At 41.3% G+C, this 14933-nt stretch overlaps 1 protein-coding gene across 1 annotated transcript in view; it reads right to left on the bottom strand.

The window, feature by feature from the left end:
• NF2 (NF2, moesin-ezrin-radixin like (MERLIN) tumor suppressor) overlaps window positions 1-14933 on the bottom strand; it is a 101731-nt gene that overhangs the window by 46882 nt on the left and 39916 nt on the right. The window contains 3 exon segments of the mRNA XM_017855529.1: window positions 245-272; window positions 275-311; window positions 11531-11614. Of these exon segments, the coding sequence (XP_017711018.1) occupies window positions 245-272; window positions 275-311; window positions 11531-11614 (149 nt within the window).

A 14933-nucleotide genomic window follows, 5' to 3' on the forward strand; every position in this document is an offset into this window, starting at 1 on the left:
AAAACAACCATGCTAGAAAATACATTTACAGGCCATGTTACTCCTGGTGACCCCAAACTAACTCCACAAACCTTTGCTTTTTAATATTCTTAACAGAGATCCCACATTCTTCATTGGAGATTACAAAATATTTATTAAAATTAAATTGCTATGTACTTCCAATATTCCTTCAAGTCCTTTGGTTAGCTTTCTTCCAGACCACATATCTGCTATGTCTTCCCGAAAAGGGTATTTAATCTCTTACCCTTTTGGAAGCAACTCCTCTTGGGCCAAAATCCCCGCTTGTGAACACTGGGGTCGTAGTCGCCATACTGGAAAGAAGAAAGGGAGAGCAGGCGATTGAGATTCTAAAGACAATTGCCATTTCCGAACAGAGCTGGACCAATCTCATTCCCTCCCAGCTCCAGGGAGCAATTCAATTCCGATGACAAGTCAAGATTTCAACCTTGCTAGTTTGTTATCCTTGAATGAAAATACAAAGCTGATTATATCTATGAACAGAGTTGCATAATCCTGTAAAAGATAGATGGGTGATGTGCTAATAAGAATGTGACATTTGTATGGAAATGTGGGCATGTTTTCTAACCCTCAAAGAAAGCAGTCACTTCCAAAACAGTAGCTTTTCAATTAAAACACCAAATCATAACTGTGAAAGTTGTGATTAGCAACATATGATAAGAGTCCTACCTATAAATTCTTCTAAGTGACTGGTAATTGGAGCCCATTACTAGGGGGATCCAAGAATAATGCAGGCAGTATTTTAATACCTTTCACTCAAGTCTCTGAAAATACTTTGGAAAAATCTGATGACAACACTGCCATTCCTATTGTACAGACAAAGAAGTGAGTAAAAGGTTAATTGATCTTCCTAAAGCTACAGAGAAGTCACTAATGGGGTTGGAAATAGGCCCTGCGTTTTAATTTATCCCTCTGGGGACAATGACTTGGACATTTATTCTCTGATTTAAAAAAAAAAACTCCTTTCTTTCCTAGAAAACTCAAGTCTGATCAGGAAATAATCAAAAGTTAAAGAATGTTTAAAAAGAAACTAACTGAAACATACAGTAGAATATAAAATCAAAGCCTATCTCTTATAAATCAGCGTACAGTGGCTCTTCGTTTTATCAAAAACAACAAAGCTCAGTACTTCAGTAAAATCTTCTATAAACATTTATTCTTTTAGCCACCAACAGTGAAAAAACAAAGGATCAGGCACAAGGCTGCTGGTTCTATATACCACCAAATCTAATTCTTTCATTCTGTTCTTTCATTCTCAAAAAGCCTCAAGTTAAGACTTCTGGTGTGTTCTCCAAATGAAGTGGCCTAAAACTATAGACACAGGAGTGAAAGAAGAATTCATCATTAACTTTAAATCATGCCTCATTCCCATATCACCTTAACTGTAAAAGCCCCGTGAATTAATATTTCTTTTAAATCTCATAATTATCTTTCAAATAGCAGAATTGTATTGCATTGTTTTTTTGAATCTTAAGGGAATTAATTTGTCGATTTTTTTTTTTTTTTTTTTTTTGAGACAGAGTCTCACTCTGTCACCCAGGCTGGAGTGCAATGGCACGATCTCAGCTCACCACAACCTCCACCTCCCAGGTTAAAGCGATTCTCCTATCTCAGTCTTCTGAGTAGCTGGGATTACAGGCGCACGCCACCATGCCGGGTTAATTTCTGTACTTTTAGTAGAGATGGGGTTCTACCCACCTCGGCCTCCCAAAGTGCTGAGATTACAGGCGTGAGCCACCGCACCTGACCTAATTTGTCAAATTTAAACATTTTAAATATGCCACAGTTTTTGTAACACGGTTTAGGCATTTCTTCATTTAAAAAAATAGGCTGGGCACCATGGCTCATGCCTGTAATCCTAGGACTTTGGGAGGCCAAAATGGGAGGATCACTTGAGCCCAGGGATTAAGGCTGCAGTGAGCTGTGATTGTGCCACTACACTCCAGCCTGAGTGACAGTGGAAGACTCTGTCTATAAAAACAAAAAATAACTTAGAAATTATAAATGAAAGGCCTTGGTATCTCTTTGCTTCTGGGAGGCTCAGAGACGCGATGTAGTAAGTTGTAACTGTACTAAGCTTTAACAGTACTCCCTGCAAGGCAGCCGTAGAGTGAGGGTAGGAGCCTGGCTCTGGAGGCAGGCTGCCTAAGGTTTTATCCTACATCTTTCACATAGTAGCTATGTGACCTTGGAAATTTTTGTGTCTCAGCTTTCTCATCTGTAAAACAGGAATAATAATAGTATTTATCTTGCAGGACTCTTACAGGGATTGAATTAAATAAGACCAGCAAAGTTTTTAAAACTATGCTTGGCCAGGCGTGGTGGCTCACACCTGTAATCCCAGCACTTTTGGGAGACCTAAGCAGGCAGATCACCTGAGGTTGAGAGTTCGAGACCAACCTGACCAAATGGAGAAACCCTGTCTCTACTAAAAATACAAAATTAGCTGGATGTGGTGGTGCATGCCTGTAATCCCAGCTACTCGGGAGGCTGAGGCAGAAGAATCGCTTGAACCTGGGAGGCGGAGGTTGCAGTGAGCCAAGATCATGCCATTGCACTCCAGCCTGGGCAACAAGAGCAAAACTTCATCTCAAAAAATAAAANTAAGACCAGCAAAGTTTTTAAAACTATGCTTGGCCAGGCGTGGTGGCTCACACCTGTAATCCCAGCACTTTTGGGAGACCTAAGCAGGCAGATCACCTGAGGTTGAGAGTTCGAGACCAACCTGACCAAATGGAGAAACCCTGTCTCTACTAAAATACAAAATTAGCTGGATGTGGTGGTGCATGCCTGTAATCCCAGCTACTCGGGAGGCTGAGGCAGAAGAATCGCTTGAACCTGGGAGGCGGAGGTTGCAGTGAGCCAAGATCATGCCATTGCACTCCAGCCTGGGCAACAAGAGCAAAACTTCATCTCAAAAAATAATAATAATAATAATAATAATAAATAAATAAATAAATAAAACTATGCTTGACACATACAACCTGATGTCCAAAAGATCTCAGGTCTCTCCAAATCTGTCTTCTTATTTGTCAGATGAGAGTACTGGCCTTAGAGGATCTTGAAGGGAAGTGGGGGGTGCTGGAGTACCCCTTCTGAGGGCTTGAGTAAGGCATCCTCTCTCTAAGCCTCAACTTCCTCATCTGTAGAGTGAGGGTCATAAGAGCATCTGCCTTACAGGGGATGATGAGGATGAAGTAAAACAATACACACAGGTAAGCATTTAGCATAGCACATGGCTCGTGGTGAAATTCAGGTATTATTATTATTGCCATCCTCTGCATTACTTATGACAACATTGATCATTGTTTGCCTCCTGGATTTCTGAAAGGGTAGGATGCTAAAGAAAGCCCTGTTAGTTGCATTTGCAAATCTCTCAACAGTGCTGACCAAGCTCTAATGCAAAAGCAAGCAGATATGCAAAGCTAAAGTTGTAAATTCAGGTTCCAAAGGCATGCAAGATTAACAATCCCCATTATTCTACCAAGCTCTCAGCTAGTCCACTGATCAAATACATCACATTTGAGCAATGCAGAGGTGGCAAAGACCCTGCTGAAAGAACTTCTCCACTGGACTAACTCCGCTTCCAACATTAAAGCCACCTTGATGTATGTGTCTGCTCTTAAATGTCTCTTTAAACAACAAGGGAAGAAAAAAATCCTGAAGTTGTGGTAGGGTAGCTGGTGAATACAAAAGAAAATCATACCACTCCAGGGATGGAGATGGCTGCTCCTCATCCTTTTATGTAACAGATGCATTCTGATAATGTAACTGGGGTGAATTTACTGGGAAGCTAAGGAAGCTTGGACTTCAGGTCTCTGCACTTTCATAGGCCTGCACCTAATTTGGTACTCTTGCATTGAAGACAATCCCCTAAATTATTAAAATTCAGACCCAGAAAATCTGGACCTACTCCTGACATAAACTAATTGAATTTAAATTCAAGGAGTTTACCATTTAAAAGACTTGTGGAGCCAATACTTAGGTTAAATGGAGCCTCTATCTGGATATGAAATAATTTCCTCTGTCTATAACTATGAGAAATGAAATAAAATGCTGAGTAGGATTTCACAAAACATAAAGGTTAGATTACTACATATATAGAAAAAAGACAGACCCCCTACCTACTATACCCACACACCAGTCAATAAATTCTTAAACCTACAAACAAAAATCCATAAAATACCAGAAAACATAACAGAGTATGGATATAATAATGGTTGGTAAAGGCATTTTAAAGGTCACTCAGAACATACAAAGAAAAAGATTGACCAGTCTGATATGTAAAATAGACAAAAGGTTGATAACCCGTAACACATGGAGCGTCTACAAATCAATCAGAAAAAGATAAACAGGTTGGGTGCAGTGGCTCATGCCTGTAATCCCAGCACTTTGGGAGGCCAAGGCGGGTGGATCACCTGAGATCAGGGGCTTCAGACCAGTCTGGCCAACATGGTGAAACCCCATCTGTACTAAAAATACAAAAATTAGCTGGGCGTGGTGGTGCACGCCTATAGTCCCAGCTGAGGCAGAAGGATCACTTGAACCTGGGAAAGGAAGAAAGGAAGAAAGAAAAGAAAAGGAAAGAAAAGGAAAGAAAAGGAGGGAAAGGAGGGAAAGAAGGAAGGAAGAAGGGAGAGAGGAAGAGAGGGAGAGAGGGAGGGAGGGAGGGAGGGAAGGAGTGAAGGAAGGAAGGAAGGAAAGAAGGAAGGAAGGAAGGAAGGAAGGAAGGGAGGGAGGGAGGGAGGGAGGGAGGGAGGCAGGCAGGCAGGCAGGCAGGCAGGCAGGCAGGCAGGCGGGCGAGAGAAAGAAAAAAAGAAAGAGAAAGAAAGAAAGAAGAAGAAAAGAAACAAACAATACAATAGTAGGCAAGTCACAAACGGTTGATTCACAGAACAAAGAAATACAAATGGCCAGTAAGTTTATGAAAAGATGTTCAGTCCCAATAGCAATCAAGGAAGTGCAAATTTAAAAAAATATTTTTCTATCAATTAGCAAAAATTTTAAAGACTGATAGTATCTCCTGTTGGAAAGGATGTGGAAAAACAGGTATTCTCACACACTGTTATTGAAAGTTAAATCATGACATCACTTTTGGAGGATGATCTGGCTGTATCTATTTAAATTTTTTATTGAGACAAAATTTACATACATAAATTTACCACATTAAGTATACAATTCAGTGTTTTTTAGTATATTCAGAATGTTGTGCAACCATCACCACTACCTAATTCCAGAACATTTCCATTACCCCAAAAAGAAATCCTGTACCCACTGGCCATCACTCCTAATTTCATTTTTTAACCTTTGTAAGTTGTAATTTAATTTTTAATTTTAAATTTTTGTGGGTACATAGTAGGTATATATATATTTGCGGGGTATATGAGATGTTTTGATACAGGCGGGCAATGTGAAATAATCACATCATGGAGAATGGGTGTCCATCCCCTCAAGCATTTATCCTTTGTGTTACAAACAATCCAATTACATTCTTGGAGTTATTTTTAAGTGTACAATTATTATTGATTATAGTCACCCTGTTGTGCTATCAAATAGTAGGTCTTACTCATTTTTTCTTTTTTTTTTTGTACCAGTGGCTCCTTTTTTATTTTTATTTTTCAGACAGAGTCTCACTCTGTCACCCCAGGCTAGAGCGCAGGGGTGCAATCTCAGCTCACTGCAACCTCTGCCTCCCGGGTTCAACTGATTCTCGTGCCTCAGCCTCCCTAGTAGCTGGATTACAGGCATATGCCACCACACCTGGCTAATTTTTGTATATTTTTTAGTAGAGATGGGGTTTCGCCATGTTGGCCAAGCTGGTCTCAAGCTCCTGGCCTCAAGTGATCCACCTGCTTCAGCCTCCCAAACTTTGGGATTACAGGCATGAGCCACCGTGCCTGGCCAATACCAGTCACTCTTAATTTCCTCCTTCTCCCTTCCCCTGGCAACCACTAAATCTACTTTCTGTCTCTATGGATTTGCCTGTTCTGGACATTTCATATACAGGTAAGTGGAAGCATAAAGTATGTGGCCTTTTGTGTCTGGCTTTTTTTTTTTGTTTCACATTACTTACATTTTAAATTATCTTATTCTTTAACCCAGTTATGCCATGTCTTGGTATCTATTATAGAGAGATATTATTCATATATGCCCAAAGATGCATATTCAAGGATGTCCATTGCATCTGTTTCACCAATAGAAAAACAACAGAAAGAAAAACAAACCTAAATATCTACCAATAAAGATATATTTAAATAATCCAGTCCCTCCTTTCTATGAGATAATAGTTCAGCAGTTAAATGAAAATGACATGGGGCCAGATGCAGTGATTCATGCCCGTAATCCCTGCACTTTTGGAGGCTGAGGCGGGCAGAGAGCTTGTGCCCAGGAGTTTGAGACCTGCCTGGGCAACAAGGGGAAACGCTGTCTCTACAAAAAAACACAAAAATTAGCATGGCATATGCTGAGGCTGAAGTGGGAGGATCCTTTGAGCCTGGGAGGCGGAAGTTGCAGTGAGCGGAGATTGTGCCACCTGGGTGACAGAGAGAGACTCTGCTGTTTCAAAAAGAAACAAAAATGAAGTGGGTCTAGCTGTTGTGACAGTTTTAAATGAAAAGGATGTGTGTGCAGCGATTCCTCTGGAGTAGCCACCTAGAACAGCCAGCAGTGTGTCTCCTCACTTCCACCCGCCCCTTCCACACCTGGTGCTCTACAGAGGTTATGCCAATTTCACAATCCCTTTGGCAGGTAAATAAGCACCAACATCTAGGGATTACTAGATAGTTACCCAATCTAGTAATCCCTGCCAATCTTATGAGTTTGAAATGTTGCCCTATTGTTGCTTTTTCTTTTTCTTGATTACTTGTGAGATGAAACATCTTTTTATATTTATGACCATTCTTGTTTTCTCTTCTACAAAGTGCCTGTTCATGCCCTGTTCATAGCATTTGTCTTTTTCTTATCAAGATTTTTTTTATATTTGGGTTCACCTCTTTTGTCAACCTCTTATGCAATTCTTCTTCTAGACACCTACCATTTTACATTTTTTAACTTTATTTATTTATTTATTTATTTATTTTTGAGATGCAGTCTCACTTCATTGCCCAGGCTGGAGTGCAGTGGTGTGATCTTGGTTCTCTGCAACCTCTGCTTCCTGGATTCAAGCGATTCTTCTGCCTCAGTCTCCCAAGTAGCTGGGACTACAGGTGCCCACCACTGCACCCAGCTATCTTTTGTATGTATACATGTATGTATTTATTTTTGTAGGCACCTACCTTAAGGGGAAAAAGCATTTGTACATGTACATAAGGAATCACATAAAAAGGATCTTCATTTCAGCACTGTTTATATAATAGGGAAAAAGTAGAAACAAACTACCTCTCCCTCAGAAGGGGAACAGATAAACTAAGTATATTTATCAGTGGTCACCATACAGCAGTTAAAACAATGAGCTACATCTATATACACAACATGGATACATCTCAAAGTAGATGCTGAGTGGGAGAAAAAATATCATTCTGTAAAAAGGATATGAAAAAAAGGGATATGCAGAGTATAGCACCATCTAATCAACTTTTATCTCCTGGATATTTTTAAATCAGTCAGCCCCCATCCAACCAACCACCTGAAGTGTGAACCTAATATTCTATCACCAGGGCAACTATCACAGCCTTTTAATGGGTCTCCCTGTTTCCAAAGTTGTCTCACTCCAATCTGTCCATCACACAGCCACTACAGGCTCTATCTAAAATATAAACCCTTCACTGCATCACCCACAGGATAAAGTTAAGACCTTTTATGATCTGATTTCCTGCATAACTCTCCAGACTCAACTCTTGCCACTCCCTACCTATACTTTACACATACTCAATTTTCTAACTCAATTGCACTTTGGTACTCTGTCCCTGATTTGCGTTAAAGAGTATGAAGAAACTAAACTTCCCCTCCCACAATTCTTTTCTCTCTTCTGATCACTAGGAGTCTCCATGCAGCAACACAAGATTCATAAATTATATGCCATTCTCTCCCAAAGTCATTTTTAATAAGAACACATTTCCAACACCAAATGGTCAATATACAATCCAACAGGTGACTTAAACATTGCAAGATGGTTTAGTGTGTCATGTGATTGCACCAAAAAAAACCCTGCCTACCTTTTTTTTTTTTTTTTGACATGGAGTCTCACTCTGTTGCCTAGGCTGGAGGTCAATGGCGCAATCTCAGCTCACTGTAGTCTCTGCCTCCCAGGTTTAAGCAATTCTCCTGTCTCAGCCTCCCAAGTAGCTGGGACTACAAGTACACACCACCGCACCTCATTAATTTTTGTATTTTTAGTAGAGATGAGTTTTCACCATATTGGTCAGGCTGATCTGGAACTCCTGACCTCAGGTGATCCATCCGCCTTGGCCTCCCAAAGTGCTGGGATTATAGGTGTGAGCCACTGTGCCGGTCCCCGCCTACATTTTTGATTCAAGCATAACTCAAATATGGTTCTTGTTAACTGAACCATGTGATTAGTATTTGTATTTATACTTTGAGGGTAATTGTTTCTTTATGCTTTGGAATTAACTGTGTCTATATCATTCCAACAGCTGAAATACTGTAATGAATACATTTGTGCATAACTACATTCCATGTGTTAATGAGCTCAATTCACTTTCCCTTCCACACTTCTAAAGTTCCTTTCTGTTTCAGAAAGGTTGTGGAAGAAAACAAGCTGAATATAATGGAAGGAACCAGTATGACTTACTGAAAAACTTAGACAAATGTGATCATATAAATGAAACTAGCCTTTAGTGAAAGGCAGGGCTTGCTACCCAAAGACCTCCCTCATGCTAGACAGTGAGAGGCAAGTGTAATGTGCTAACTTAGGCAGCCTGGACACTAGGGTTCCCATCCCAGCTCCACTCATTCCATTTGGCCTGAAATCCTCTCCATCGAGAAGTGGGCTATAAATTTCATAAAAATAGGCTTAACATAAAAGTATTGTGAGTTTGGACAAATCACAAATTCCTTTCTGAGCCTTATATTCCTCATCTGCAAAACAGGCATAATACTCTCAAGCCTTGGCTTCCAGAAAGACTACACTGAGTGTCGCACAAAATATTCATTTGTATTGCTTTGGTAAAACTAGAAAACACTATGGGCAAGTGAGATCTTATTAATATTATAATCAGATATCCTTTAACTATTAACCAGCAGTCCTAGAAACTGGAAGCATGTCATAGTAAGCCTTAGTTTCCCAAATGAAGACTTTAAGCCATAGATTACCTTTATTTGTAAGATCCTTAAAATTTACACTGGAAAAAATAGCTAGAACATCCTCCTCCATGTGAGCCACATATGTTGTCTGTGAATCACTTTCATCTCCAAATTAGTAGGATCCAAATTAGCAGGGCTTTCCTACAGTGAAATCTGTTTAAGCAAACATCTGCTGGTTCCCTGAAAAGTGATTTTTTTCTACAGGTGGCCTTTGAATTTGTGGCCCAAAAATCCATGGAAAGAAAATGTAGCCTTTGAGATGGAAGCCCTTCAAAGAGAGGTGGTGTCCTTGAGAGCCCGGGTCTACTCTCACTGGGGAGAAAGTGTGTGAAAAGGAACTCAACTCCAGGCTAGGAAGTGCTCGGATTTAATCAAAGTGCCAATGACTGCTTCATCACTGTCGGGGTGATACTGATTGAAAGGACACATTTTTCCTCTTGCTAATATTCTTGATCAAAGCATAAAAGGAAGCATATGTTTTAGTTGAATGAGGGCCCATTTTCTGTTTTCTCAATTACTCATTTTTCAGGGAAGTAGAATACTGGAGGCACAAAATGCAATCCCAAAGCCATGAATTCCGCCCTTCTGCCCTTAGCTTTGCCCAAGATTGTCTGAATGACCTTGGGCAAATCACTGATGGCAGATACTTGCTTTAGTGCCTGCCTATGAGACGGTCAACTACTCCCATGCTCCCTCCCCACCCCGGGCCTGGTGAATACTCAGCAAATATTACATGAGCCATCAAATGATTAAATTGACTTTAGTGCTTCTGTTGGTCTGACCAGCACATATAGCCTTTTTCCCCTACAAATGACAGTTACTTCCTGGCTTTCATCTGAAATTGCATTAATCTACCCCAAAAAGTGAGCTAAGAGTATTTTATTAATTTTTCTAACCTTATAGGGAAATGGCTTCATGAACACCTATAATTAAAAAGAAAAATAAGCGAAAAGATTATGTTTTAAAATCATACAAGTAAGGCCAGGCGTGGTGACTCACACCTGTAATCCCAGCACTTTGGGAGGTCAAGGTAGAAGGATCACTTGAGCTCAGGAGTTTGAGACCAGCCTGGGCAACATAGTGAGACTTCATCCCTATAAAAATAAAAATAAAACATAAATAAAATAAAATCACACAAGTAATCAAGGAATTCCAATTCTAGGGACAACATCTTGTGCTCTGGTGAAAGGCAGGGAGCAGGGAAACCAAAAGAAGGTGGTATATGACTGAAGTGAAAAATCTGAGAGACATGAAACACCCTGGCTGACTCTCTCATTGGTCTTGTTAAAAAAAAAAAAATGTCTAAGCCAGGCGTGGTGGCTCACGCCTGTAATTCCAGCACTTTGGGAGGCCGAGGTGGGCAGATCATGAGGTCAGGAGATCGAGACCATCCTGGCTAACACAGTGAAACCCCGTCTTTATGAAAAATACAAAAAATGAGCCGGGCGTGTTGGTGGGTGCCTGTAGTCTCAGCCGCTCAGGAGGCTGAGGCAGGGGAATGGTGTGAACCCGGGAGGCAGAGCTTGCAGTGAGCCGAGATTGCGCCACTGCACTCCAGCCAGGGCGACAGAGTGAGACTCCGTCTGGGGGGGAGGGGGGGAGGGGGAAAAAACGGTCTATAGTGATTTAATGGAAGTCAACGATTTTCAGCTAACCAGACAGCTCAATTGGGCCTGGTGGGCCACAGCACCTGCAGTGCTCAGCCACATGAACAGCTAGCATGTCAATCAGGGGCAGATGAAGCAGGGCATTCTCTAAGGGTGTAGGGTAGAGTCACACAGGGCAGCTGGTTCGCAAATGAGTTCGGAGTGAGGACCTGGGCCTTTCTGACCTAAAGGCCATGTTTGGCTAAAACTGGAGACCACAAATCCATTTTTCCTGGCTAATAGAAAGGTTGTACCACATGGTTGAGTTTATGGTAAAAAGAAAAAAGGTTTGTCCAGTAAATGTCATAAACCACATGTACCTAATGAGATTACACAGAAAATTCATCTTGCTGAATGAATTCACTTAGAATGAATTCTAATTCATTAGAATGATACTTATAATTTGTGCACATCACACACACACAAGATCATACAAACACTGGAATAGCGACAGTGGTTCTCCCAAGTCCACAAATCCCATAACATCTCACTTTCTGGGGCAAGTCTCTCTGAAGTACAGAAAACCCAAAGAAAGACAAGATAGGAGTGATCCCATAACCCAAATTAACCCCCAGGAAGAATACATTTTTCTTCTTTGAGCCTACCTTCGCCTGGACGGCGTAAGAAGCCAGGAGCACAGAAGCCTCGGGAGGGCAGTAGATCTTTTCATCTAAAATCTGCTTCTTTACCTGAAAGGAGCAACAAGGGGGACATGATACTATGTGAGTGGAAGTGAGGTGTGTAGGCTGATCACAACAGATGGCTGCACGGCATTCTAATGAAGGCTGCCAGAGCAGCCTGTTAATAATTTTCTGACAAAGGGTACAATATTTTTTTACTGATGCAGACAGGTGGAGAGTTCAGTCACAGAAGTTACTGGTATGACGGCTATGCATAAAAACCCCCTTATCTCTTCTCTTCATGATCAATGCTGAAGAGTAAAAATGGTCTCTGTAGTTACAACAGAGGCTGTGTGACAGAGCACCATGAACCCAAGAAGTGTCAAGAGCAGCTCTGGGGGTGACTGCAGCCTCAGCCCCTTTGAATACACACGGCCCCAGAGGAAATGGATCTACTTTTAAGTATTAACACAAGACAAAAGTCACCAAGGCCACTGAGTTATGACTGCAGAAAAAAACCATCACTCTCAACGTGCTGCTCTAAGGGAAAAGGAAGCAATAAAATTTGATCGATTCAACTTTTAAGTACACATGAGGTCCAGGAAATATAATTCTTAAGCCATAATGTTGAATTAACATATTTCATTGCACTTGATTTTCTTAGAATGGTGCAACTTGGCATGTTCCAGACACAGAAGCAAGACAACGGCATGACGTGGTAGGGAGACATTGAAATAAACACAACAGGAAAACCAGCTCTCCTCTCACAGATGTCAATAGTCACCGGATTCATAAAAGCAGTAAATTCTGCCTTGCTCAGTCATAAAAATGCCTTAACATTTCAGTATGGGGAAAATCAAGCCAAAGTCACACAAGAGACAGGCAGTGCTTCCAAGTGCTTACAAGAAAGCCATTTCTACAACATTAGGACATTCTGGGACCTAGGAGATGGTTATGTGCTTTCGTTCAAACACAAAAATTCTTCTCAGGTTTTAAAAGCAATTTTACATTCTTAAGAGAGAAAATGAAACCTGAGATGTTTCTGAAGCAGTGAAACTTTCTAATCCCTTGGGTTCATTTCCAAAAAGAGGGGAAAAAAAGCAACACTATAGAAAAACTGAAAGAGTGTCCCCTTTTTTTTTTGAGAAGGAGTTTCGCCCTTGTTGCCCAGGCTGGAGTGCAATGGCGCGATCTCGGCTCACTGCAACCTCCACCTCCTGAGTTCAAGCGATTCTCCTGCCTCAACCCCCTGAGTACCTGGGATTACAGGCATGTGCCACCGCACCCAGCTAATTTTATATTTTTAGTAAGGATGGGGTTTCTCCATGTTGGTCAGGGTGGTCTCAAACTCCTGACCTCAGATATCTGCCCGCCTTGGCCTCCCAAAGTGCTGGGATTACAGGCGTGACCCACCACGCCCAGCCTAAGAGTGTCCCTTTGATTTGAAAACATCCGAAATAAATTTGTCACCTCTTTTGCGTGCACACACACACACACACACACCTAGACCTTTTAAAAAAGAATTTAGGGGTCTTATTATATTTAACTTAATATTTGCTGAACACAATATACTGAGGCTGAAATTAATTACAGGAGGGCTATGTGACAGACTACTCATCTATCTCTGGGAAATCACGTAATTAACGCCCCTATTGCCATCTTTTACATTACTGAAACCTTTGAGCACACAAATAGCCCCGGGCCAATCACTGAAACTGGCCATGAAACTGGGGAGCCACTCTGACCTGCAGTAAGAACATAAGTGAAACTGATAAGGTTTTCATTCTCAGACCAGTTCCCCTCCCTGTGCCTCTGAATGGTCAACCTGTAATTATGAATTTCCTAATTTCTTCAATTCGGTTGGACAATTACTTATGGAATGCCTACTGTGCACTTAATGAGCCTTGCCTTTAAGGGGCTTACAATCTAATGAGGAAGTAAGGAAGAAACAGGACAATTAAAGACACAGCATAGCATGAAGCATGATGTCTGAAGTACCACATATGGGGGACAAACTGAGTGTCACTAGAACTCTGAAGTTTTCTCTTTTTTTTTTAGAGAGAGTCTCACTCTGTCACCCAGGCTGGAGTGAAGTGGCTCAGTTTTGGTTCACTGCAACCTCTGCCTCCTGGGTTCAAGTGATTCTCCTGCCTCAGCCTCCTGAGTAGCTGGGATTACAGGCATGGGCCATCACGCCTGGCTAATTTTTGTATTTTTAGTAGACATGGGGTTTCACTATGTTGGTCAGGCTGGTCTCGAACTCCTGACCTTGTGATCTGCCCACCTCAGCCTCCCAAAGTGCTGGGATTACAGGCGTGAGCCACCATGCCCAGCTTAAGTTCTCTCTTAATGAGAGTGGATTTTAAACTTTTGGAAGAACTACTGCTTTATACGACTCTCTCTTTAGCCTTTCTTTGAAACGATTGAGTACTTTTAAGTTAGCTAGAAGAAAACAGGATCCATTTTCAAGGAGATTTTAAGTTAGGTAGCTACTTGTATCCATTCTTCACCATCACACCTTCACAATTTCATCTGACACCAATTTTCATCACTCAACTATAGTTCTGTTCTGAAGACTTTTTTCCATTACAGAACCAAAGGAGCTGACTTTCCAGAGGTAGAATATTTTTGCAATACAAAGGTGTTTGTGGTCAACTCTGAGGCCAACTCTGCAACCATTCCCGGGCAAGTTCTCTCAGAACTAGGGGGTAGCCTGGACTGATGTACCTGCAAGAAGAATAAATGTTGTGTGATCTCCTGAACCAGCTCCTCTTCGGCATTCTCGGGATAAAATTTGGCCAGGAAGTGAAAGGTGACTGGTTCTTCCTTTGAAACATCATGATCCAGTACCTGCAGAATTGCAGAGCAAAAGACAAACACACTATATTGGCATTTCTTCCTCCTGTGCTATCCTCAAAGAAGCTTTTGCAAGGTGTGCATTACATTTTTTTCCCACTAAATTTATCACATTTCCTGAAAGTTGTGATTCTACAGTTTGAAGCATTCACAAAGTCATAAAGAGGCAATATTCACTTCCCATGGTGTTTCTGAAACAAATTAATCAATAGCCCCAAGAAGTGAGTAGAGCTAGGAATAAGGCATAAATGTTCTCAGGGCCACAGAATAGTTAAAAACTAGAAATTTATCACTTAGTAGTCTTGGGCACTGTCCTTTATGGTAGGTGGAAGGTTTTTTAATTATCTGAAGTAGTGGAATCTTCCTTTATTCTTTTTTCTTGCTGCCTACTGCCAATATTTAGGTCCGGGTTAGAATACAGCTTAGAGGGCCGGGCCGGTGGCTCACACCTATAATCCCAGCACTCTGGGAGGCCGAAGCAGGTGGATCACTTAAGGTCAGGAGTTCAAGACCAGCCTGGCCAACACGGTGA

This window comes from Rhinopithecus bieti, unplaced genomic scaffold (genome assembly GCF_001698545.2).
Source record: "Rhinopithecus bieti isolate Rb0 unplaced genomic scaffold, ASM169854v2 scaffold_36959, whole genome shotgun sequence".
In the NCBI taxonomy this organism is placed as follows: domain Eukaryota; kingdom Metazoa; phylum Chordata; class Mammalia; order Primates; family Cercopithecidae; genus Rhinopithecus; species Rhinopithecus bieti.